General features: G+C 41.9%; 1 protein-coding gene and 1 long non-coding RNA gene across 2 annotated transcripts in view; both read left to right on the forward strand.

Moving 5' to 3' along the window:
* The window catches only part of LOC106036851 (sodium channel protein type 5 subunit alpha-like), a 193,531-nt gene that overhangs the window by 102,299 nt on the left and 64,877 nt on the right, over nt 1–26,355 (forward strand). The window contains 2 exon segments of the mRNA XM_066991437.1: nt 1,024–1,380; nt 21,326–21,796. Coding sequence (XP_066847538.1) covers nt 1,024–1,380; nt 21,326–21,796 — 828 coding nt within the window.
* LOC136790001 (uncharacterized) lies at nt 7,913–18,577 on the forward strand. Its single transcript, XR_010829046.1, has 2 exons — nt 7,913–14,984; nt 15,270–18,577. It is a non-coding gene; the product is annotated as an uncharacterized lncRNA (long non-coding RNA).

Genomic DNA, 26,355 nt, shown 5'->3' on the forward strand with positions numbered 1-26,355 from the left:
CACCATTCTTTTAAATGTTGTCAAAAGAAAATGTCTTTGAATTATTCACAGAGTGATTTTTTTTTTCTAGAACTGATCAGCATAACACAGCATCTGTCTTTCATGGAACTCCTTTGCTGTCAGCTCCTTTGTTATGCAGGGGATAGTGGCATTCGATTAATGAGAGACTGTCGGCATATTGGAACAGAAAAGTAGTTTCCTTGCCAGCCTGACATTTGTGTTGCACTTCATGTACCAGGATGTCCATGCTAATCATTCTGGCCATGATATGGCTTCATAACTTGAAAGACCAGGAAAATAAGCCCTTATGGCTACATTTAGTGGAAGACTTTTCTTTTTCCTTTCCAAAATTCTCTGCGCTGCTCAAAAATGCAAATTTTTTGCTGCTGCTGCTGCTGGGTCCTGAGAGTCTCCTGTCATTTTATGAGCAATGCCTCTTCAATGGTGTTGAAATTAAACCTTCAGTTGAAAACACAGCGCAAGGAGTAGGAACCATTTACATCCTTAAAATAGGTCTTAAGTGGGATGTGGGTTGTGCCCAGACTGTGGGATCCTCGGCACAGAGGTGATTTTCACCCTGGGAGCTAACAGCATTGGGCTGAGGCTTGCTCTGAAACACGGAGGAATTGCTTCTCCCTTTGCAGGACCAAACCCTAGCCCCCTTCCCCCAGACGTCTGTCAGGCTGTTTAATTTGAGGTGGAAAAGCAACATAAAACAAAATATTGATACCTGAGAGTTCCTCCTTCCATCCCCTCCACACCATAATATCAGGGAGCTGAGCCTCTAAAAGCACATCTGCCTAACAAGGCAAGAGCACAGCCCTTGAATGCTTAATTCTCATCCAAGAAGCACAACTGATATTTTATTGATAGACATAGTGAGGCTAACGGGAAGTGTGGCTAAAATCCCCTTGTACTGTGGCATTTAACGTGTTTCACGTGTTTTAACCACTTTAATAATTCATCAGCTGAAGTGTCTGTTGCTTCTGTGAACTGACACTGTTGTTTATGTTTTGTTCACAGCTGCGAGTCTTCAAATTGGCAAAGTCCTGGCCGACCTTAAATACGCTCATTAAAATCATCGGGAATTCAGTGGGTGCCCTTGGGAACCTCACCCTTGTGCTGGCAATCATCGTCTTTATTTTTGCTGTGGTAGGAATGCAGCTTTTTGGGAAAAGTTACATGGACAATGTCAAGAAGATAAGCACTACCGGCAATTTGCCACGGTGGCACATGAATGATTTCTTCCATTCGTTCCTCATTATCTTCCGAATCCTGTGCGGGGAGTGGATCGAGACCATGTGGGACTGCATGGAAGTGGCTGGGCAGCCCCTGTGCCTTCTCGTCTTCTTGTTGGTCATGGTGATAGGAAACCTCGTGGTGAGTTGTCCAGATGGTTGCTTCTCCCTTTCCTGTTGGGTGTGTGCAAATGGACACCTTTTTATCCAGAAACTGCAAAGCTCATGTTGTTCTGAGGCTTTAATTTGCTGAATCGGGGTCTCACCCAGAGACACCTGTTTACATCCCAAGTACAAAATTGGTAGCATTGCATTGCTAATTAGGAATGGAGGCTTATGTTGTTGCAGAAGAACAGGTAATGTGTTAGTAGAAAAAAGGCACATAGGCTTGTTATAATGATTTAATTCCTTAAGGCATTCATGGGACTTAAGAGATTCCAGATCTCTTTTCAGGAGTGAATATCACCTTAACTGTCACCACATCAGAAGATATTTTTATTTCTATTCATTTTTGGTCCAGAACAGCTAGCATGGTGTCTTTGAGTGGAGTTTCAAATGTGTTTAGCCTGCATGTTCTAGGAAGCTGCAGGTTATGTTTACAGTAAAGTCACTTGCTCGCTTGCTTTTTTAATAGAGTATCCCATAAGCATGGCTTACATAAGCTCTGAACCTATTAAGGCTGAATTGTATTTCCCTGTTGACATCTTATGGAGCGCTTTGCTGGCTTGCAGTCATTGTGGAAATGTTTCGCCCGTTCAGCTTACAGAGCATCTTTGACATTGTGGCTCTAATGGGCTTACTGTTTATGTAGTGAGTTGTTTAATAGTAGATGCAGCTATAAAAATGTTGGGTTTTGCTGCCGATTGCTTTTAGTGGTTATTTTGCTTTTAAGTACCCAGTGTTTTGGTTCTCAGCTCCTGGGATAGAAAAGTTCCTGAAGGGGTTTATTTAAAAAAACAAAGAACATAATTTTGTGATTATATCAAATTTTAACAATTAGATTTTCACTGAAAATACTATTTGCAAGGGGAAACTACAGTTTCTAGTGTTGTTTTTTTAATATATATAAGTCAAAAGATTAAGTTATGATTACTCAGAAAGTGGCAGAATATTTTTTTCCCTAACTTCATCTTTCTGTGTGTTTTTCATGCGTAACTAGAAGATTTGGGGCCAATTATGACTTTCTGCACTTTTGGTGGAATTTAGCCTAAATTCAGATATTTAATCTCCCCCTACTATTAGTCAATGGATTCTGTATATGATAATGAAACCTGAAAATAATTCTGGGAAATTCTGGAGAAAATGTTATCATTTGAAATATTAGTGGATTACTCAGTGAACTTGCAACATCTGATTCCCTTAGAAATTAAAATTCATCAATTGCATAGGGATTGTTAAATATGAAATCTGATTCAGAGGAGATTGCACTAACATCTGCATATATTTAAACTCCCATGCTCAAAAAAGACAGTCTGAGATGTAAAACCAGATACTGAAAAACTCTGTCAGCATGGATAATCTGAAGTTACTGGTCAGCTGAAAGCAAAAATGCTAGCTTTATACTTTTCAGCCAGCAGTTCTGTAAGCATGCAGCAAAGGCTGGTGAATAGGAGTGATTATAGGAATAAGAGTAAAGCTCTCAGGGTGGAAAACAAAACAAAATAAAAAGATCCATAGGTCTGATAGGACTGGGCAAATAGGAAAAGAACAACAGATTCTGAATCAGGAGACTCATCGAGTGCCAACCACATTACATGGAGATTTCATGATGCTAATTAGCAGGTAGAAAGAAGGTCTCCCCTGACACCATCAAGTCTTGGTTTCTTCAGTGAGAGTGGACTGAATTCACAAACTCACTCATTTGCTGAAGAGCATCAGACAAAAGTTCAGTAGCCAAAAAGCACTACCAGCTCTCTAACATAAGAAGACTTGAGATCTAAATTTTTACATATAACTCTGGTGTGTTCTGTGCCAGGCTTTCTCTTTTAACCTGCTGAGTTCTTTGTTCCTCCCCTGAGTTTGAAGAGTCAGTTTGGAGATGAACACTATTATCCTGAGGTTGTATCTCATTTGGACCGCTAACTCTTTCTTGGTCTCTGCAGGCATGGAGGAAATCCTACATCATTTTCCCCTGTGTAGCATATGTGCACGCTCATATCAATTGAATACATTTACCTGTCACATATACTACTACTTCTGGTAGTATCTGTGGATACTTTGTCCAATGCAAATCTATGCATTTCAGACCTGTTTTTTTTAACTTCTCCAAGATCTTTCAAGCTCTGTATTTTTATTTTTTTTTCCTGAAAATTGGGATGGGAAGAGTTACAAGCATTGTGATTCTGTGATAAGCTCAGTGATTTGGTCTGCAGATCTTATCGAGCCTCACTAACAGAAATTCAAAGGAATGGTGGAAGAAAAGCATGGAAAATTAGTAAGTGCCCTGGGCAACTTCATGTTACAGAGCAGTCGAGCTGCTGAAAGGAATTTTAGTAAGTCTTAAGTCTTTGGTTGGAATTCATATATCCCAAAAATGTCTTGGACCATGGCAGTGCCACATGCAACAATGTATGCTGATGGTCAGCTGATATTTGAATTATCCTCAAAGAACTGAACTTTACAGAATAGTTGGAAAATTACGTGCTGTGTAACTAGCTAGCACAATAATACTGCTGCTATCATCAGATGGCATTTTTAGAGTCATTGAAGCGGCTTTGGAAGGTAAAGTCAAACCAGGGGAATGATAAAATAGTCTCTCTCTCGTGTATAAGAGCTTTTGAAATTGCTAACTGAATAATTATGCTTACTGTTAAGTTTTATAAAGACTAAACATATTTCCTGTGTACGTTTATGTTACTGAGGTTAATAAGGAAAATAACTGAGACAAGAATTATTAAGAAGATGTAGGGGAGTTTGGTTAGTGAGACAGCCCCTGCTGCCCTCGCTCTGCAGGGTCAGCCGATGTGACACCAGCCACTTCTCAGGGGACAGCTGCATGTAATGGCTGGGGACTACTACTGCACTAATGACGTGCATGTATAAAACTGACACTCCAATCACAGAAAGAACAACCTTCCAACCTCTCTGCGTGCTCCTGACGTACAATGGCCAAACCACCCTTTCATTCTTCTCCCTGCTGCCTGGATGAAGCCAGTTCTACCAGCTCCTACCCGCATGCCACCACGTAAATCTGTGCCCATCTGCCTGGGGTCATAAGCATGCCAGGACGTACAGTCCATAACAAGGGAAGATCTTCAGGGTTTTACTAGAATTAAAGTTGAAACAGAAGACTTAAAGTGCCCTTTTAGGATCAGCCTTAGGCTTTTTTTTTTTGTCCAATAATGATGCTATTCACCCAGAAAAATATTGATGACATTTTCTTAGAACACACAGTTAGAAAGCATCACCAGTTTCTAGTGTACCCAGCTATCCTACAGGAAGGATTACATAACTGCTAGCATTGAATTAATGTATGATGCATGAAATTATGAAAAACAAAGTGGAAGGTCATGCACTCAGCCCTATTTAAGAATTTATGTTATGACCAAGTAGCTTATCAACAGGAAATGTTTGAGGGGATAATAAAAATATACGTATCTGAGATAACTGCGTGGACTGCCTTTGTAGTCGGACCTGGTCAATGGAGTCCATGAAGTCATAAATTATCTTAACCAAAAAGACATCTAAAATACATCAGATTAAATAGACCCTAAAAGTACCTATTTCAGTCCCTGAAATCTTGGGAAGCTAACTCAGCTGTAGACACCCACATGTACTTACCATTCTGGTTGACTGAGCCAACAACATAGCGCACCCGTTAGAGAGGTAAATGCAATTCTAATATGTGTCAGGAACGGTAATTACAGAGGAAAAAGGAGAGTATCAGTGCTGTTTTGCAGTGCTCTGCAGCACTGGGCATGCAATGTATTCCGTTAATGACTGATACTCAAGACAGATTAAGTCAAACTGGGAAAAGCACAGGAATATTAAGTTGATGAGGGAAATGCAGAACTAAGCAGGGCTGAGAGTGATTTTAGTTACAGGACATAGCTCATCCCAAAACAGAGAAGGATAAATCACTCATAGGTGCTTGCAGAAAAGGAGATGATGTTATCTGGCAGGACTTCCCAGCAGCCTGTGAGATGGAGCTTGTTTCTGAAGGAAACAACACAAGTAGCCTGTCAGCAGGGGGGTTGACTTGATGACCCAAGAGGACATTGCAGTCCTGTTTTCCCATGATAATTCGAGTGCCTGCCAGCGGAGCTGCTCAGCATGATTTGGATGAGATTTGAAGTGGCCTGCTTTAGTTAAACCCAACAGAATCTTGTCTCTAAAAAATTTGGATGCCCTGGAGCCTGTCCTTTTATACCACTTCCACATCTTTGGAAGCCTTAATGGATATTTCTTCTGTTTTAACATGGCCCATGACTGTGATACATAGAAACCTGGAAATGTCACATTCTTGGAAAACAGCAGTTTTTCCTTCCGTGCATTCTTTTACTACAAGTCAGTGTAGGATGGTTCCTTGAAGAGGTGTTCTGAGAAAGTGCCGCTAAACTTCCGTCTGGTTAAAATCTGTGGATTCCCAAACCGAGAAGATGCCCAAAAAAATGAGTAGGTCTCTTTTACCACCATTTCAATATTTAACAACCAAGGTTTGCTGGTAAAATGGCATATCACCGAAGCAGTTCTGTCAGTCAGGTCTCTGCAGTGTCAGGTGTCTGCAGCAAGGCAAGAGAGAAAGAAATCTAGCTACAGGGAATGTGAGCAAATTGTAATTTCTTACTATTTCCAATTCTGCATGTCCTTCCACAACAGTCTGTCTTCCTGCTACTGAGAGATTGTCCTGAGCACCACCAATGCAACCTGGATGTGAACAAATACCTGAGAAGAGTGAGATGGATGAAAGGCCAGTTAGCATGCATTCTGGCCTGACAGATGTGCAAGAGAGGGGTTTGAGATGGGGATGGTTTGAGCTGGGAAGAGAAGAGAGTACAAGGATATGTGATGCTTAGTCTGTGAGAATAATTTCATGGTAATTTCCTGGCCCAAATCACCCTCCTAAGTGACAGACCCTAAGCACCACAAGGAGCCATTGGGTGCCATGTATCTATCTAACAATTAATAGTTATGGCTGTAATCCCACAGTTAGGCAAAATCACTTTGTATGTGCTTGCAAGTTTACATCTATCCCCATTAATTGTTTTCATTCCTGTATATTTTTGAAATATTAAGAATGAAGCAAAAGCATGTGATAAATATTTAATTCTGATTAGCTTTCCTTGCTGCATCTTTGCTTTGTTAGCATTGTTGCCTTTAGTTTGCTGTATGCAGTCAAGCAAACATAAGAAAAACATGAAAAAAAAGAAGAGAGGTAGCTGTGATGTGTAGTATATAAATGCGTAAGACAGGGCTGCTAGTTGCATTGTGTGGTCTTCAGCTTGGGGGCTTTGTTTCTATATAAAACTGTTTCCTAGAGTCAGTTGCAGAGTATTATCATTTGTGCACCATGTTCTCTAACTGACGAACACTCTCGCAGTGTAGAAGCCTGCCCGGCAGGATTCCTCCAGCTGGCCAACCACGCAGATGTACCAGGAGGTTCACAGGCAAGGGATTGCCCCACCTGGGAGGTTGTGGTCAGCACAGAGTATGAAGAAGTTTAATAACACGCAGCAAGATGATTGTCTTCAATTGTCCTCAGCATAAGAAAATGTTTCTGGGCACATTTAATTTATTAGCGTGGGAGTAGCCATAAAGTCCTGTCTCACCCAATACTGATATATTTCCATCACTGCAGATTTCTCAGCAGATCACAGCTGAGCTTGAAAGAGGTTTATGGTAATGTATCAGGTTTTCTCTTTAAATGAAATGGATACAGGGAACTATCACTGTCGCTTGTGGTAAAATCACAAGTAATAGCAAAATAGCTAGGCATCTAGCAGACCTAGGTAAAAGTGGATTGAAATTTTACATTTCAAGAGCTCAGACAGAAGAAGTGTATTAGGATAGTAAAAGAAGGCCTTCAGATGAGACTTGTATTTCTGCCTGAAATGAAGGGACCATCACCGAGGGAATCTACATCAAGACTCTGGCCTTTTTAGGAGACATGAAGCATTACCCAAGGGTGTTACGAGACCATGAAGCTTTTTATAGGGTGATTAAAGATTGCTTTGCCCCGAAGGAATAAGACCTCATTCATTAATATTTCTTGTGCCAATAAATGAATGAAAATGGAACACTGATGACTTACGATAGCGCATTTCCAGCTGTCTGCTTATTTTCTTTCCAAATTATACACAAATCTAAAACTACTGAAGCCCCATTTTCAATGATTTTATTGTCTATCCCTAGAGAAATGTACAACTCAAAAGTTGCAAACACTCTTGCTGTCCTGAATCAAGTAATTATTTTTGTATTTAATGACAAACATGCTCTTATTCATGGGGGCCACTGAAGAGTTCTACTCTGTGAATAAAGGTTAATCTCCTTAGAGGGAAATGTAGTTTTTATATTGCAGTTGTACAGCTGATGATTAATATAAACGAACTGGAATCTTAAAATATTGTGTGCCTTCTAACTGCAAATACTAGGTTACATCCGCTTGCTGGAAATTAAAGCAAGTTTGGGAAGGACGTTACAAGCCCAAGTTACAACATTTTAGTCTTTTTTTTTTTTTTTTCCAGTTTTTAAACCATCTTAGGGGTCTGCACTCTGAAGCTTTGTAAGCTTCAACCACCAAGCACGTGCTCTCATTGAGGCAATGTTTAGCCCATCAGTTCCTCTTCCTACAAAATGGAAGGAGGAGGGGATAAGATACAGCTGTATAAAACTGGGGAAGAATTGTCTCAAGTCTTACAGGAGCTCTGCTGGCCCCCTACACGGCCCTGTGTTTGTGCCCTGAATGCCACTGCTCACCTTATCTGCTCTTTTGGCAGCTCACAACATTCTGGAAACGTGCATTTATGTTTCGGTGACATCCGCTGAGAAGGCCACTAGACAAACAAGTGAGAATAGGCATGTCAGGAACGGTCAGCATCAGGACAGGCAAAATCTGCAAAGCAGCGAGTGAGCGGGGTGCGTGCAGGACACCACAGCAGAGGGGAACGTGTCAGAAAGCTGCAGGAGCCTTGATAGAGCTGGGGGGATACTGGAGATGGGGGCTGGAGAGTTAGAGAGGGTCCAGAAGGAGCTGGGGAGCCCAATGAAACATTAACAAGAAGTGTAAGTGTCATTCGAGTCTGTCTTGTCAACTTGGACACCTATTTAAGTGAGGCGACTTTTCCTCCTCGAGTAACATGCAGCTTTGCAGAGAAGCAGCCCAGAATACATGAATAAGCACATTTCAGGACACGAGTGAAATAGAGTTGAAACAACTGTCAGCATATTACCATCCTTTTTGCTTCCACTGATGTATCCTTATGGCTGGCAGCAGGTACATTTAGTGCGATACCAGAGAATCCAAACCTCAGAGGAACGTAGCCAAACCACAACACTTTCCCCAGCTTCTCCCTTTGTATTTTTCATGCCAGCTACCACCACAGTCCTTGTGTCCCAGAGCAATTTTTGCTCTTTTTATGTCCCATTATCCATCCTTGCTTGAACACTGTCCAGGAAGCAGAGCACTCAGGTAGCTGATGCTACTAAGCAAACATCTGGCCATATCTACTCAAGTATTAAACACCCATAAGAGGAATGAAAGGCCCACCAGAAACAGATGGCATCATGTGATGAATTAAAAAGATGAATCCTGACACCAGCATCAATCAGTCCAGTTGTGTCTGATGACTCCTAGCAGAGATGGAAACCCTGCAAAAGAAAAACCTTTTGCCTAAGACTCCAGGCTTTTAAAATTCGGTGCCCACATAAACAATTATTGTTTATGTTATTGGGCAGATATATCCCACTCTCATGCTGAACACTAGAGGATGGTGCTAAAAAGTCTGGGGAAATCAAACTCAGGATATTTTTGATAAACCAGCCTAAAAGGCTGGGTTTCAAAAATACCATTGTATGGCAGAATAAGTAGAGAGCATTCCAGGCTGGGAAGTGTAAGACTGCTTTCCCAAGAGAGATAAGGAAAATACACCTGGGAACAGATGGGAGGAGAAACTACTTTCCAAATGTTCTCCTAAAAAGTAATCTGTTTCCTAATGTCACTACAGATTTATGAGTTTGCGCATCCTGCTACAGGCTCAGTTGTTTTTTCTGAAGAGTTGAATCTTGGCACTTGGTGACTAAATCTGAGCAAGCATCTTGTACTAGGGGACAAGTGTGTTCAGTTCCTATTTTCAAGGTACTATTTAATGTCCATGTTGAATAGGTATAAAATCTGCTAACTTTTTCCTTGAAACATCCATTCATAGAAAGGTAGATATTTTAAAGTATAAATGGCTAAAATCCTAACAAAAGTGATTGTACAGAAGAAGAGTCAGTTTTTACTTCTGATAAAGCTCAAAGGAGACTGAAAACAAAAACTGGACCAGGGCTCTTTTTTCATCTATGAAATAAGAAATCTCCCAGAGCAACAATCCAAACCAGATTCATTGGTTTCCTGTGACAGGTTTTGGCCTTGGGTACAGATTTTTATCAGTAGAATTTTAAGGTATCTCTTCTTGATCTATAAATGATCTAGGATGTATCACAGAGAAATAAAGTCCCTTAATGCTATCCTCTTTTGTAGGTATGTACGTAAGGGAATATGAGACTATCTCCCATTCACCTTCATGGATGGGAGACATTAGAAATGTGGAGGAAGAAAACTGCTAATATGTTAGTTCAATAAACCTGCCCCTTGGAAAACATCTTTATGCTCTTTGTACTACTTGTATTTCCAAATCAAATATATTGACTCCCTTATATGAAACACTGAGAAGACAATATTTTTAATAGGATCCACTATATATGTGTATAATTTGTGAGGCTGATACGAGTGAATTTTCTGTTGAGATTTGGATTAGTCCAGGGATTGAAGTGGAGCTGAGTTTCCAAATAATAAAAAATAAAACTAAAAATGGTTACCTTGTTAGTATAGTAGGCAGCAGTATGATAAAACACTGCCTATTTTTGTATTATCTCTATGCTTGGGTAATTGTGTAAGTAGGATTTTGTCAGTGGTTAAGTTCTTGCTAATAGCAGGGTAGTTATTAAAAATCTAGAAGACACTGAGTGAAATTTACTTGGACAAGAGTGTGCAAACGTAGGTACAACTCAATGTGTCTCTTTATATTAATGTCACCGTGCAAGTTGTCTGGATGTCACTGAAAGGGTAATGACAACAGAGTTCGACCTTGCATGCACTGAGGCAAGGACAAGGTTTTAATGTTAAAATAGACCAGGTGGTACAAATTTAGTACATTATTAATTACTCATAACATCTTATGCTTGTATTTAAAACAGTCAGTTAAAAATATTATTTCTCTCCACCAAAACTGCACCAGTGAGTGGTTCATTCTAGCAGTTGCCTCTAGAAATAGCCTGTTAAAAGTGATATGTGGAACGATCAGGTAGTCATGACAGGCTTAACCTTCGTAGGAAGTGTATGGTGTTTAAAAGAGACTAGAATTGATCTTTTCCATGTGCAGTACATGTTCCTATCTGCGTTTCTCCACCTAGCACTTGTAAGGCCAGTGGATCACTGTCATATTTTCTCAGGAAGTGGGTACATGCTAATTGATTTTAGGGTTTGAACTGAAGGATATTGTTAAAAATGTTGATATTTTCCATGCTGAATTTTTGTGGAGATGCAAAAGGCATTTATATTTGTCTTTAGGTATGGAGCTATGATCTTTAGTTGTATCTGATCAACTAAAGTCGTCGTTGTGCTCCTTGTGCTACCAACTTCTTCATACGGGTGTTTCTTCCAGAAGGACATCCATGTCCCTTCTCCTCTCCTGTAAGCTCGTGTCCCACATTTAGCTGTGATGCCATCCCATTTCTGGGAGCTTCAGCAAGTGCAAAATGCCTTGCCTTTGAAAACACGGGCAGGTGGCTACATCTATAAACTGGCCAGGGCATGAACTCCAACATTACGAGTGTCTCTCCTCCGTCTTGGTTGGCACATTCCTTGGCAACCCTGTCCCAGCGGGTGCCTGGGCATTCAGGGGACAACCCAGGGTGGGCTGCAGCCAGGGAGCAGTTCTGCCTGGGGGCAGAGTGGGGCCGGGAGGTCAGCTGCCTACCCTCAGGGCTGGGGAACAGGTCTTGGCTTGCCTTTATTTACTACCGCAGCTGTAATTTTTAGCTCACCCAACCGTCTAGCTGTCTGGCTCTCCGTTCCTTTTTTCTCTCTAGAAGACTGGCAGTGAGCACAAACTCATAAAAATGCTCTTATGGATAGCTCACACCACTGACTTTCTCCTTTGCTTCCCTGATTTTATGTCCATCTTGAGAAAAAAAAAAAAGAACAAAAAAAAAAAAAGATTTTGAGTGGCCCCAGTTGCTGGGATTTCAGCCAGGCACACAGAATACAATTAATAAATAAAATCACTTTCAAATTTCTGCATCAGCAAAGCACCTTTTGTATTTCCTGACATAAGAAGGCTGTCGAAGATGAGGTCGTCATGTCTGGAAAGAGCAGTTTGCTTTGATCAAGTGGTAGAGCACAGACTTGATTTGAAGGCTGCTGGTAGCCAGTCCTCCACAAAGTGCTTTTCTTACATTTTTGGGGAATGCTTTTCTTCAAAGCACAGCTTAAAATCAGCTTTATCCTGCCAAGATCCACTACGGGAAGAAAGGACATGCATTCTCCGCCCTTCCTAGAAGTAGCCATGGCAAATCCAGAGGGGTCAGGTTGCTGTCTGGGACCACCACTGGCAGAAGATGGCAAAGGAAATGGACCACATTTTAGGACAGCAACAAGGCATGCCCATCAGCACCTCTCTGCCCTCCCTTCTGTTGGCAAATATAAGATGGCTCTCATTTTTGGGATGTAACCAGGACCACCAAACTCTCTGGCCTTTTATCTTTAATGCACGGTATGATTTTGTCCCACGTTTGGGCCAGCTGTCTTCTCCAGCCCAGGTGTGTCAAAGCTGCAAGCCCAGCTGCGTGCTCTGAAGACAGGAGATTCCAGACTCTGCAAAATAATTAGTAAAAATCTCTTCTGTAACTCTCCTAAGAAAGGCCCTTCTGCCTTTGTCACTCTGTTTTGCCCTTCCAGGAATCTACACATGTAAAATGCAAAATCTGAACCTCCTTAGACCCACAAATTCCTAATTGGGCATTCCTTTTCGCACTTTGTTTAATGGTAAAGTGTGATTTCACAATTATAATATCAAGCCTGGGAAACAGCCTAGAAAGTAACTTTTAAAAATGTTCCCTTCCCTGTTAATAATTTAAAATGCTAATATTAATTATTTCTTGGGTCTGTGATTTAATTTTCTAGTGTCTGGGCCTACACTCATATTGATTTTGCTTTGCTGCAATATATTGGCTTCAGGGAAGTCATTCGTTACCGTAGCCATTATCACTGGGTTTCTCTCTGTTATTCTGCTGCCTTTTTTTCGTTTTCTCCTTTTGGTTCTCTGCAGCTTACCTTTCCCCAGATGTTTTCCGCCATGTGACAATGGGAATCACCTCTTTCTGTTGATCTCCAGTGCTGACTGCCCAAGGGACACAATGACCTGTAGAAAACTGAATGGAAAACACAATGCAGTCTTTGATCAAGGCTGGGTGTCTCCACCTCAGGTGTAGGATCTGTGTTGTAAAGGGAAGACTCCAGGAAGGAGGGATGGGGCAAAGAGCTGGAGTGCTGATAGCGTGTGCCCCTGCACTTCTCTGTTTCAATGTCCAGAGCTCCTGCTGTGGTCAGGGCTGCACAGGCTGGATCCCACTCTGCTGTGACCATGCAATGTCCTCTTCATGTGCCCAGTTTCGCAGGGTCAGGACTGCCTTTCTACAATGAGTTTCTTTCTTGTGCCTGGTCATTTTGTGGTAGTTGGTACAACAGTTGATGAGGTGGAATTTGCATATGAGCAGTGAAAATATTCCAAGGATAATATGGGTGTTCCTCGCTGGATCACTCCTTGCTGGGAGCAGCAATAGCAAAAGCTCTTAAAAATGTACGGTCAGTCCAAGCCAGTGCAGTCAGTCTTCCTTTCCAGTTGTCTTCACATCCTCGTCACCATGGCAGGTAAACAATTCTCTTCATTTAGCTCTTGGTTTATAATCAATAAACTTTCTGTAACTTCCATAAGGCCTTTGGGGTCTGTTGAGCCTTTAACATCTTGGACACTGTTGTCTTTTTAGGAGAGGTTTGCAACTGGGCTTGTCTGATAGCACTTTTTGTATGTCTAGACTGGTTTGAGAAGTCCTCAGCAGCCCTGGTGGAGCTCTTGCTATGCTGGCGAATTAGTGTTGTTGTGATATCTAATGAAAAACCTGTGGGAACATGTTTAGTTTTATGCTGTGGCTTGAGCAGTGGGAAGAAGATATCTCTCTGCTCACCATCCCACCCTCCTCTCCACATTCAGACTTGGAGACTAAGATTTTCAGATCAGAGAGTGCTTGGTTTCCATAGGCTTGCCTTCTGAGTTTTCTAAGGGGCTTACCTTCAAAAAACACTGGAAGTCCGTCAGTGAAGAAGGCATCTAAATTTATTTCAGTAATCCTGACCAGCACTTGGACACAGTACAGTGTGTGTATAGGTTTATACCTGCATAGGTGGATAACAGATCAAAAGGATGTGGTAACATGGGAGATCCTCTAGGTTGGGCAAGCAGTGCCATGGGTTGCTCCAATCTGTGTGCCAGCATGAAGAGGATGGAGGCAAGGTGTTGCAGAGGCTGGAGGTGAGGAGAGGCAGAAATTAGGGGCTGGTCCCTGTGGGATGGGAGCTGGGGAAGCACCAGCCTCACCTTCCCACTCAGCCTCCCACCCCAAAATAACATTTCCACCTTGAGGGTCAGCCTCTCAGGCTGGCAGCAGGAGCAATTTTACATGGTGGCCTTTGCCTGCTGCCTGCTCTCAGAAGGATGTGCCCATGGCAGGTCTGGCAGATCCCTGTACTTGCCTGGCTTTATATCTCTGCTGAAATCAGGCAGAGATGAATGGCAGCTTAAAGTGACCTCAGAAAACCCCTCTGTGACACAAAGGTGCTGTGGAGTGTAATTAATGGGCCTAATCTACCCTTCCATTACTCAAGCAGATTTATTCCCTGTGTAAAGTGTTGAGAACAGCACCGAGGAGTCTGACCCATTAATTATACATACCCCTTCAAGCCCCAAGAGGAATAGGGTGGCTGTTCAAACACCATCGGACATGGGCAAGCCCAGCTGCCCCCTTGAACCACTGCCCTGCCTTGTACCAATCGGGCACATGAGAGCCCACTGAAACTGCAGGGAAATGTCATGTCAATACCCGAAGTGGAAGACAATCAGCAAAACTCTTAGCTTTATGGTGAATAGCACAAAAGTGGTGATGGGCTGGGGAAAGCCATTCATCTCACCTGGTTTCTGAAGTCAACCACGCCGATGGCTACACCTGTATCAGCCACCCTTCCTATTCTTACTGGTAGCCGGAGAACAAAAGCACTTTTACTCCTTCGTTTCATCTCACCTGTGCAGCCGTCAGTTTTAGGATGAGACACCTTGGGCCCAGGCTTGTCTAATTATTTGGGCTGGGAGTAGCCTGCCTGTAAAGGGAATCCCAGGTACCTTTGACAGGCATGTGTGACCATCAGGCGTACCCCAGCACTGCGCTTTTCAAGCGTGCTGCCTGTGACAATTCTTTTGTGCAGGCAGGAAGAAGGTACACGGGTAGCTGTGAGGCTGGGGGAAAATTCAGGCCTTCTCTTCTTCCTGGGGGAAAATGGAAATAATTCACATGATATGATTGAAGTTATAGCTACTTTGAATTGCGGGTGAATTCTGCTATCATACTGCTTCCATTCTTCTTTCCCATGCAGAACATCTGCTTACATCATGAAGTAGTTTAGTGAACGTACATGAGAAAGAAGCTGATTTTGCTGCATTGTTTTCATTAAATTTTTATTTTCTTGTATTTAAGCAGGCAAACCTTTTATTCACCAAACAGGTTAACATGGAGTTCATAAGAAAAATATCCTATTGCAACAAGCTGGTATTGTGGTGCTCCACAAATATCTCATCTACAACTGCTAGCCTGCCTTGTGGGACCAAACACAGTCCACTAAGGAAGCTGCATGGCTGCAAGGCAGGAAATTCCTATCCTCATTTCCACATGTTTTCCGTGCTGATCTTGGGCAAGAAACGGAAGATTTGTCCTTGTCTGCTGCCTGCACCGAGCCAGAAGAACCTCGTGTTGTTCTTGTGGTATCACAATCATTTTGACAGCAAGAAACCAAGATATCACAAGCCTGGGATTATGAATTGAACACAGGATAAAGAGAAACTGAGCTGGGAGGATATAAGCCTCTTATCCAGCACAAATAGCTGAAATAATAGAAAGGGGAATATAGAAAATAACTGTTCATGTAAATTGCTTTCTGCAGAAGTACTCTCTCGGTAAACTTTGCCCTAGGATGAAAAAGTACAAAAGATTGGAAAATGTACTTCGAAGGAAAGAAATAATCCTCCACTTGCAGAGAGATGGACTAGATGGCCTGTTCCTGCAGGTCTCTGGCTGAAGCTTAGAACTCATACTTCCTTGGTGCAGTGAAAGCCCCTCTATGAGCAGTTGTTCTTTGTAGCTTCTTGGATTTTGCTACATCAAACAAAAATTAAATAATTGATGCGTATTGTATTAGGCTTGCTAGAAGGTCTCACTTAAGAGAAAACTGCATCTTTCCCACCTGTGATGGCCAAAGAGCAGTGCAGATGTCCGCTGCCATCAGGAAACAAACAGGAAGGAAGAAAAGCAGATTTTTATATTGGTCAGGGATCTTCGTGCTGGTCTGTGCTAACAGACACTGCTGGAGAGGTGGTATTGAATAGGCTGAAGTTTACAGGTACTGTTTTATCCACAAAAAAAAAGTACCAGATGAGTAGTCACGATCCCGTCAGGTACCCCACTGTGCTGCTCTGCCCTGACTTTTGTGTGCAGCTGAGTGACAGCAGTGACAATGTACTGACACAGGGATACCATTTGTTTTAAATGTTTTGTTGTTGTTGTTTTGTTTTCTTTTGTTTATTTTATCATTTTTATTTTTTATTTCTCATGACAGAACTCATTGATTCAGCATGTTTTCTGCTCTGGACCCTGTTGTCACAGAAAAAAATTGCTTAACTGGCTCCTAGGAGAATCCTCTTCCATGTGAAAGCACCCTCAGGTGATGTAGGTCTTCATAGCTGCCCTCAGCTGTCCTTCCTATCCTCCATCTCTTGCAGTGGAGATGACAATACAAATCTTCAGTCTGAATATTTTCAGTTGTTTGAAGGGTCCTGCGGGCAAAAGAAGTGCTCTTGAGCAGACTGCTGTATTTTGTGAACATCCCCCCCTGCAAAGTTCCCTTCTGACTCCAGCCTGCTAGGATTTGTCCAGTATGGTGCAGACGGGAACATCTAGCCTTAGTTGCTGCTCAGTGTGAAAGCTTGTTCAAACCTCATGGACAGAAAAAGACTGGGGGTTTGGAAATCAAGCTGTCTTGTTTTGTTGGCAGTGTGCTATCAGGACAGATCCTGCAACAGGAGAAGCCACAAAAGTGAGCTCATATCAGATCCTCTGTAATCAGACAATACCATCAGCAGAAAACCTTGCCTTGGAGATGGTTTTACCCTGCCATTGAATTGGTGCAAGTGTCACACTGTTCTTCATCCTAGCTGATCAAAATACAGAATTATTTTAAATCTGCTGGGAAATGGCCTTAGACTTAAGAGAGATTTCAGCCTATGTTCAGTGCAGTGCTGAGCAAGGTGCCAAATGCCCTCTGCCTCAGTGATCCCAATGAGAGCACAGGGTAGAGAACACATTGCTGGCTCAATGTACAGGAACAGCAGAGGATTGCAAGGGCTGCACATTGTTTAACTGAATAATAGATGAAAGGCTAAATACATAAAGATTTATAACATTCCATTTTTGCCAAATCAAGATAAATACAGGAATGGAAAGGAAATGAGGCAGTAGTCACAGGCTTTTGCTCCTAAAGTATTTTAACTTCAGCATCAGAGTTTGAAGACAGCTGTTTTTCAAGGAGGTTTGAGCAAAAGGTGTCATGTAAAATTTAGCTGTCTGGTTGCGTCCTGTGATGGCTGGGTTTGGCAAGTGGTGTTAGTTATTTGGTCTGCACCCGTTAGTGCCCTAGCTTCAATCTAATTAAGTGGTCAAGCTAGCCTAGACTTCATTAGGCATCTCCAGAGGTGGTTCAGCTCTTCAGCATCTTGTCGGCTGCCAGACTGGCTCTACCTTCTACAGACATCCTAGGAAAACTCCAGCTTAAGCACCTCAGGGAGGCACCTGACATTAGGCTGGATGAATCTGATCCTTGGTGCCTTATAATGGCATAGCCAGAGTTGGTGGCTTTGGGAAGGCATTAAAAGTGAGAAAGCCTGTGAAAGCATGATGTACTGTCATTAGGGTAAATGCTTAACGTCATTATGCTAAAGGATTTGGGGTTTCTTTGAGTGCATCTGTCATTTGATTCCTAACCTCAAAGACTGAAAAAGCGACCTGCTTTCAGAGATGGGATGGTCGGTGTCACTGGAAAACAGATCCCTTTTCAAGGGACAGATGGACATGCAAATCTACCATTGCTTTTGAAGACTGAATTAGTCTTTAGTTTGCTTTTACTTAAACTGAAAGCATTGCGTTGGCAACCAGGAGGACTGGATATTATTAGTAACCTTTTACAGGAAACATGGTGTGTCATGGGTTGAGCATATATTTTTTTTCTAGAAAATGCAGTGTACAGTGAAATGGGGGGAATAAGTAAATATAAAGTGCTTATTCAGCAGTTCACTCTATTTGAACACCCAGCAATACACCTCTGAGGTTACCCGCTCATAAAGGAAAGGGGGAATGATATTTGAGACTTATTTTTGGCTAAAAGCATGAAGTGCAAATAGCTCTTTGTGCAAAATGTCAGCTGCATTTCTGGGAAGCAAACAACATTGCCTTGATAAGCCGTGGTAAATAACAACAGTAAGTACGTTACCACCAATCATACACACCTGTAAGTGTATCTGGATAGACTTCTGTAACTGTAGTTTGACATCTGAAATAAATATGAAAAAGTAAAACAAGGCATTTCAAACAAATAATTTTTCTCACATCAGAACTAAGTATAGGAGGAAATTCAGCTTCAAATAGCAAAATTTGGATGCCTACATGGAGGTGTTTATGTACAGGGAGGGGGTGCAACCTACCACTGCAGTCTGGAGATCTGGAACTTGCCTCAAGTTTTGTCTAGTGCCACTTGGGATGCTATAGGGTGTCCATCCTGGCCTCCAACTAGATGCAGTTCTCCCATTAGGAGTGTGTAGCATCAGCCCAAGTTACCTCCTGCCCGTGCCGGGGTCAGTTGGCACTTTATGGCTACCTACTGGCAACTGCACACAGCCCCTAACGGGGTCACCTGTATTTTCTCAGGCTCTGTTGACTGTCCTGTGAACCTCTTCTGGTTGAAACGGGGCTTAGATGCCCATTTGAGTGCCAAGCTTTGGTGGTTGTGGCTGGAGGCAGCTGCCGTCCTTGAAGCAGGTGTCAGTTCCCTAAATACCATCAGTCCGGTGCCTGCTGTGATGCCCTGTCATGCCCTGCTTGGATGTTACCTGCAGATTTAGGGACACACACATCTCCTGTAGGTATGGTGCTGATGTCACAGCCTCAAGCATCAACAGACACCTCTAAAGTAACTGAATTAAAACTATACAGTCCAGAAGACTTTTGTTCTGCATTTCTCTATCTCCCTTCATCCTCCTGCTCCTTCACATGTCCCTAGACTAGGAAGGAGACACATTCCAGCCTCTGCCTACACTGATGGCCTGGGCAGTGTCTCATTCTGCACAGGTGCTTATTTTCAGGATGCGTGTATCAATCTGGATATCTCTGAGACCTCATCCCTCTATCAAATTTGCTTGCAAATGGCTAAAGCGATTCTGCCAGAAACTTGTTTGTAGATGGTCTCCCACCTGCCTGGCAATAGATCTTGTGCCTGAATTCTCAACCAGCTATCGGAGAACATCACTTGCAATACCTCCGAATGGGATATGAGATGAACGACTGATTTCACCAGACAGCCACAATGATCATGAGGAGATCTGTGCAAGCTCTCAGCGACACTCCAATACGATGGACCAGCTAAGAAACAATTAGCTTTAATCTCACTTCATTTTTGAGCAGGGCTGTGCTCAGTAAAGCATTGCTGTATTCAGTAGTTCGTAATGGACACGGGCATCTGCAGTGCTACTGACTGCTTTCGTTTATAATCACGGTGATTGCAACGAGTACGTTATGAAACAGGACTGACAGGACACTTGAAATAAAATGTCACCAGAGTGATTAAGACCAGGGTAGTTTGCAAAATTCCAGCTCATGTGTTCTGAATATTTGAACGAAAGAGCTGGTGAGCGGGGCGGAGGAGGGGAACGACACGACACAGCAAAATTTCTGCCTGTTTGGTAAGGCTCCGTTAAATTTAAATACTTTTTATACTGTTTATTGTAGGCTAGCAGACTTTATCAATTTAAAATATAATGAGAAAGGCAGAAGCCAGGGGACTTGCAAGTACTTCTTGTAGCATTAAGAGATAACAGAGACAATATCTTCACAAAATCTCTTTTATTGCTACAAGGGCTGAAGTGCTGCAACACTGAACTCTCCCTTGCATTGCTGGCATCCTTCAGCCTTGTTCAGGCAGCAGCTGAGTTGATAGCAGGCAGTTTGGTCCTAGGTTATTTTGGGTGAGTATATTTTAGCTGATATTGGTTTGAGTCACCTCTGCACCATTCCCATCATCCCAAGCATCTCCCTCTGGTGTGAGCTTCTTGTCCTTGTCAGTCTGGCATGCAAGCCGTACTTCAGTCCTTCTTAGACCACAAGCAGGTACAACATCACATATGCAGCAGCTGATAATCACCTGCAAGATGTGCTACTGGGAATGGCCTTTAAGAAGAAACTGGTTTTATTTCTTGGATATAATTATATTTATTGGGGGGAAAAATCAACATACCGGATGGGAAAAAAGTAGCTTAAAATATCAGATATGTTACTGAAATGTGTAGTTGTATCTAATCTTGAAGTTCTCTGCAAGCCCAAGTAGGCAGTTCTGAAGTTACAGAAGTAAGAGGAAACCAACTTGTAGTCTCTGGTTCAGTCTGGATCTCACATAAACCTGTGAATATATTCAAATATATTTTTTTCCTTATTAGTAGCAGCATTTCCAGGACCAAGCCTGCTTAGGGGGTGAGCCCTGTTCAGTTTTAGCCATATTAATTGAGGGTGTGATGGTTCCTTTTTCCTACAGGGCAAATGTTTTGAAACTGTATGTTCTCTTAGGTATTTATTCACTGTCTCAGTAAGTTTTCTTCAAGGCCAAGCGGCTATTTAAATCAAGAGTTCTCATGAAAATATATACAAATATTTAGAAAGGTTTCCAAATATACTATTAGGGTGAAATGCCATGCGTATGTATATCATAATGTACTGTGAAATGTAAATAATAATATTCACACTGAGAAAAATCTTCCTATATACATATATATATATTTTTTTTTTTTTGCACATGTAAGCAGTACACTTCTGGATGTCAGTAATTGTTGCAATTAGTGATTTTCACCCAGATGAAATACTAGCAATGACAGGAAATTCATTATTCATTCATATCAGCTTACAAGAATATTTACACTACAGAGCTTCGAATGAGAATTTTATCCCTTGTTCTGTTTCTCAGCTTTTCCTTTTCTTTTTTTGTGTTTTGGGATGCTGGAGGGAGAAAGGGAATATCAGTGTGGGTACTTGTCCATGCTGAACTTCTGTACCTGAAATGAATGTTTTTGGAAGAGTCTTCAGACCTCCATTCCCAGTGAAACCACCCATAATTAGAGGCAATCCCACAAATGCTGGTGATGTTAGTGCAGCACAGATGAGACAAGACTCAGATCCTCACACTTCCAAGACCAAAATTTGCCCTCCACATTCAAGGGTCATTAATTTCCTTTTAACTTTATTTGTTTCAGGTGCTCAACCTGTTCCTTGCCTTGCTGCTGAGCTCTTTCAGTGCTGACAACCTTTCGGCACCAGATGATGATGGGGAGATGAACAACCTGCAGCTTGCTTTTGCTCGGATCAACAGGGGTCTTCAGTATGTGAAACGCACGACATGGGATTTTTGCTGCAATGTCCTCCGGCATCCCAAGACCACAGCTGAAAAGAAGGCAATGATGAAGCTTGCTGCCCAGAATACAGGTGCCCTGAACAACTGCGTGAACAGTCACACAACTGCTGAGCTTGGCAAAGACATGGAGAATCACAAAGAGAACCACGCTGAGGATGGGATGAATAAAAATGGGGAGAAACACCTGGGAATTACAGATAATGATGATTTCATGACCAATCCTGACCTGTCCATTTGTGTTCCTATTGCTGTGGGAGAGTCTGATATTGAGGAGGAAGATGAGGAGCAGAGCACGTTTACGGAAATGGAGCAGGTAGGCAATGAAAATGTTTGTTAGCTGCATCTTATTAAGATGGCCTGTGTTCCCACCCTTGCTCTGGATCCATGGCTCATGATGCAAATGTGCTATGGCCTAATCCTGCCCTTGATATGTTGCTAACTTTAGAGGAAGTTACACCTGCATATCCAAGAGCAAAATTCAGTCTCCAACAAGAGGCATTCCCTTCCTTTGCATTATTTGTGCTTGTCGAGATTAATTCTTCTAACAAGAGCAATTAAACCCTTTCTCACACAGGAGCCTGTTTTTCTTTCAGCTGAATCATGGGAATGGCACAGAACAAATCTTAGGTTCCTCTAACAGGGGATTTTCTTGGTGTACAGTACTGGGGAATGGCTTGGTTTGATTCGGGTAACAGGAATCCAGGGCCAGGTATTTCTGTTAAATAAATCTAGGCAGATGCTGATGAGACAGTGTGCCAGAGAAAGTGAGAAGCTATGGAATCACATGTATTCAGGCAGGAAAAATAGTCATTTACCCGTTCTTTGGTGTGACTTTTCAGATTTTATTATTCCCAAAAGCTCTCAGTAGTAATGGCTGAAAACTTGTGTGTGGTTTTAAATGTTGGTGTAAAATGGAGAAGAAAAATCTTCATGGGAATGGTTTTCCTTCTGTCCTCCCCCCTTAACATATACAGTTAACGTGGATCCCTCACTCCTGTGGTGCCAGTGGAGATGTGTGGAGTTCAGCAGGCTCTGGATCAAAGCTCTCATTTCAGATTGAGTTGTCAGGAGGGATCCCCCATCTCTTGGTTGAAGGGAAGAAAGATCTGAAGCAAAGGAGTCCTTAGAGAAGGGATGTGCTAAAAAAAAAAAGCCCTGAGGAAGGATTCTGTGCCAGGGAGGCAGGCACAAATTGGCTGTTAAATGTTAATTTCTGCTACATCAGTGTGGAAATCTCTTTGGTGCTAGTGCATCTGCCCACCAGCAGGTCTTAGGCATTGAGCAGACCTTGGAGAGCAGGAGGGCAAGGGGTCGGAAAACTCTATCAGCAAGCCCCACTGTCTGAACAGACTTCCAGAGAGAAAAAAAGAAGTGTGAAAATTTTGGCAAACACTTTTAGGGACTATTTTGTATCTTTTTTTTTTTTTTTTTTTTTTAAGGAATACATTTATGGAAATAATCCGTGGATCAGTGTTGGTGGCACAGGAAAAAGAAAACACAAAGCTGACTGTGGTTATGTCTTTGGGAGGTTTTGTGGGGTAATTGTATGCTTAGTGACAGAGCTCCAGTGAGGTCCTGTGCATTGCTTCCCTCTTCTCACTGAACATAAAGCAGGAATTCCTAAAACCATTTGGGGCATGAGTAGGCTGACTTCTAGGGATAATATATGTTTTTTCTTTGAAGGCTTTTCCTATCCCCTGGCTTGTATTAGTTAAACCTACAAGAGGAGTACACTTGAAAAGTGAAATACACAGTAGATGGCTTTCTTAGAATTAGCCAATCCACCAATACTGACTGGTATAAATATGTATCATAGTGTGTAAATGTGTTTAAATCAGGATTTTTTTTTCTGTTTGACTTTTTTTTATCCACACATTTCTACTATGTCTGACAGAAGGTCACAACTGTAAAAATTCTCACCCTTTTCCTTTACAATGCAGAGAAAAAATTGTTGCAACTTTGCACGTAAGTGTCCATGAGGGCTGGAAGCATGAGTGTGTGCATCTGCACACGTGTGTATGGTGTGTCACTGCACCCCACCTTCCTCAAGGTAAATAAGTGGTCACAATTGCAAGCTAAACTGTAGCACGGAGTATGGAGGGTTTGGGAAATTTACAGCTTATAGTACCTTAAAAATATAGAAATGTGGACTTCTGTTTAGCTACACAGTGTGTCCATGTGCATGTGGAATTACAGCTTTAGTGAGATCTGTTAGAGTCGTGAAGGAACAAATTGATATAGAAAAAACTGATGTAGAAAAATAGGCATTTTAATGAAATAGATGATTATGAATAAAAATGGATCTGAAAATATTAAGAAAACTTCTTCAAATTGTTTCAATAATATGAAAACGTTATCATATGTAACATAAACACTGAGGATTCAAAGTGAAACAAAATGGAAAGAAACAAACCGAATAGGAGAAACAAACCAAAGTGCTAAGTTTGCACACTGCATCGTTTTGAGAAATGTTCAATAAACATTAGGTTAGCATTGTCGCATTGCCATGAAATGTTTAGATTTTAGTGAAGCAATGTAGTTCACTGCTAGCATGTGCATGAAGTAGAAGGAAAGGGGTTGAGAAATATATTCATTAGCTTTGTCATCAGTGTTTTCCAGGCTTTGATAAGCAGCTGCTGCAGGTCACTGCTGTTCCCTGGTGCGTAGCCCCGATCAATGGTGTTCAACCTTTGTCTGCAGAGCTTAGGGGACTGCTGCTGGAAGGGTCCCAACAAGAAGCCAGTTCACTTGTCCAGCATTCACTTTTGTCAAATGTCTAGAGAGGAAAATATGTGCACGTGAGAGGGCTCCAGTTCAAAGACTAGAAACGTGTTGGCATAATAAATAAATAAAAAATAGGAAGAAGCTCAACAGCAGAAAGGATAATTGCAGGACGATCTTTGCATTTGTTTTCCTGCAAAACCCTAATAAATTTGGACAGCTGTAAATGTCTCAATAAGGAGAAGAGCCATAGGAAAACATACTCTGAATGATTCAAAGACCTGTCATTTTTAGTGGTGCATATTCCAAAGACATATGATCTCTGCACCCACCCAAAAAAATAAATCCCTTAATCAACACATAGGTTACTGCAAAAGCATTTATTGCAGCTGGAGGTCAATATTAAATCCCAGTTCCTTGAATGCAGCATTGTGGCTATTACAACGTGCAAGCTTTTGTTTCAAGGGCACAGAGGGTTAAAATTCCCTGCTCTCTATCAGAATACTTTATCCTGTGAGCCCATCTCTGCTGTGGTTCTTACCTCCTTCCTCCAGGATGGTCACGATAAACACAGAGAGCTCGCAAAGGAAGAATGTGAACAAAAGCAAAATTTACATGATTGCACTGAAAGGGCACAACTGCGGTGAGGTATCTTTTTGTGTAGAGGGCATCATACAGAAATTAAACAAGAACTACCAAGGGTACGTTAAACATTCAAATCTATTCTAACTTTCCCCTAATTATAATCCATATTTTTACATATTTAAATATTTTAGCATGTACAAAGAGAATGTGCATGTAGATTTACTGCTGGGGAGAAGAAAATGTACCCTGCTTCACTTTAAAGTTGTGGGCTGACCTGGAATTTGGCAGCCCTTTGGCAATATTGCCAGAACCTGCCTTCCTCCTCGTGCATGTAGATTTTGGTGCAGTTTCATGGGGAAAGAGGCAAAAAGAACAGTATGAAAAGGGAATATATTCATTACATGCCTCTCAAGTGTGTGGCCAGGTGAACCTACACAGTCCTTACATGTCCTTCGCATTTGCTGTGTCAGCTGAACATCCTGGGCCGTATTCTGAGGCTAAAAAGGAAGGGAGGTCGGTCTCTAGCAGAACCACAAAAGTGTTGATCCCAATGAGATTTTAGGGTGAGGATCAGTTCAGTTTACATCTCCTGTACCAGTGCTTGTCTCTCTGGGGAAGTCATAAAATTACTCTAACATAAGGCATCTTAGCTAAGACAAATTACCCCCACAGTGTTAGATATAGCAGTTTGAAATTTCAGGTGATGAGAAACCCTTAGAAATCTCTACATTTAAATTTCAGCTTCCATTTCTATCATAAAATCTTACTGGCAGCAGCCGTATTTCCCAAAGCTACCCATTTTTGGCACTGTCATCGAGAGGGTTCCGGAGGAGAGAGCCCACCTGGTGGCTTCCTTTGGTTCCTGAGATGTAAGTGAGATGCTCTGCCAGCTCGGAGAGCCAAGAGACACGTGCCTATAGCCCACACATATGGTGAAAGGGTCAGAAAGAAAAGGTGAGCAATAAAAGTCAGCGCAGGTGTGAGAAGCTGGCAGGAGAGTGAGACAGAGGGGAAACTGTCTTCCATTTTTCCACTTTCTTTGAGATGTACAATTTTAAATATGGGTTGTCCTAGCAGGGAAACAACTCCAAAAAGCTCAGCAGCAACCACAGCAACAGTTTGCATCTTCTCAAGGTTCTTTTGGGTTCTCACTTTGGCTTCCTAAGTAATTAAAATTTGGAAATTGTTTTCTTCTGTTTTCATAGCATTCCTGTAATTGCTTATGAAGGCCATCTTTTCGTAGGCGACGTCAAACTTCAGGCTCCTAAAGGAGTAAGGAGTAAGGACCACTTTGTGGGACAGTAATGTGATGGGACAATTCAGTGTGCAATCCACCTGACACAGCAGATCCTACCAGAACTTACCTGCAGTTTAACTGCGTTGAAAGTTTCAGACATCAGAGGGCTTTGAACCCTTTACATTAGATAAATAAGTCTTCAAACTTCCTACTTTATCATTGCTTATCCTGCAAAGTGCCCACAGCTCTAGCCCAAAACGGTGTGTGCCTTTACCACAGCAACATCACTTTGTGGTTCAGAAAAAAAAAAAAAACAACACACCATGACA

The sequence above is a fragment of the Anser cygnoides genome, chromosome 2 (assembly GCF_040182565.1).
Source record: "Anser cygnoides isolate HZ-2024a breed goose chromosome 2, Taihu_goose_T2T_genome, whole genome shotgun sequence".
NCBI classification, from domain to species: Eukaryota; Metazoa; Chordata; class Aves; order Anseriformes; family Anatidae; genus Anser; species Anser cygnoides.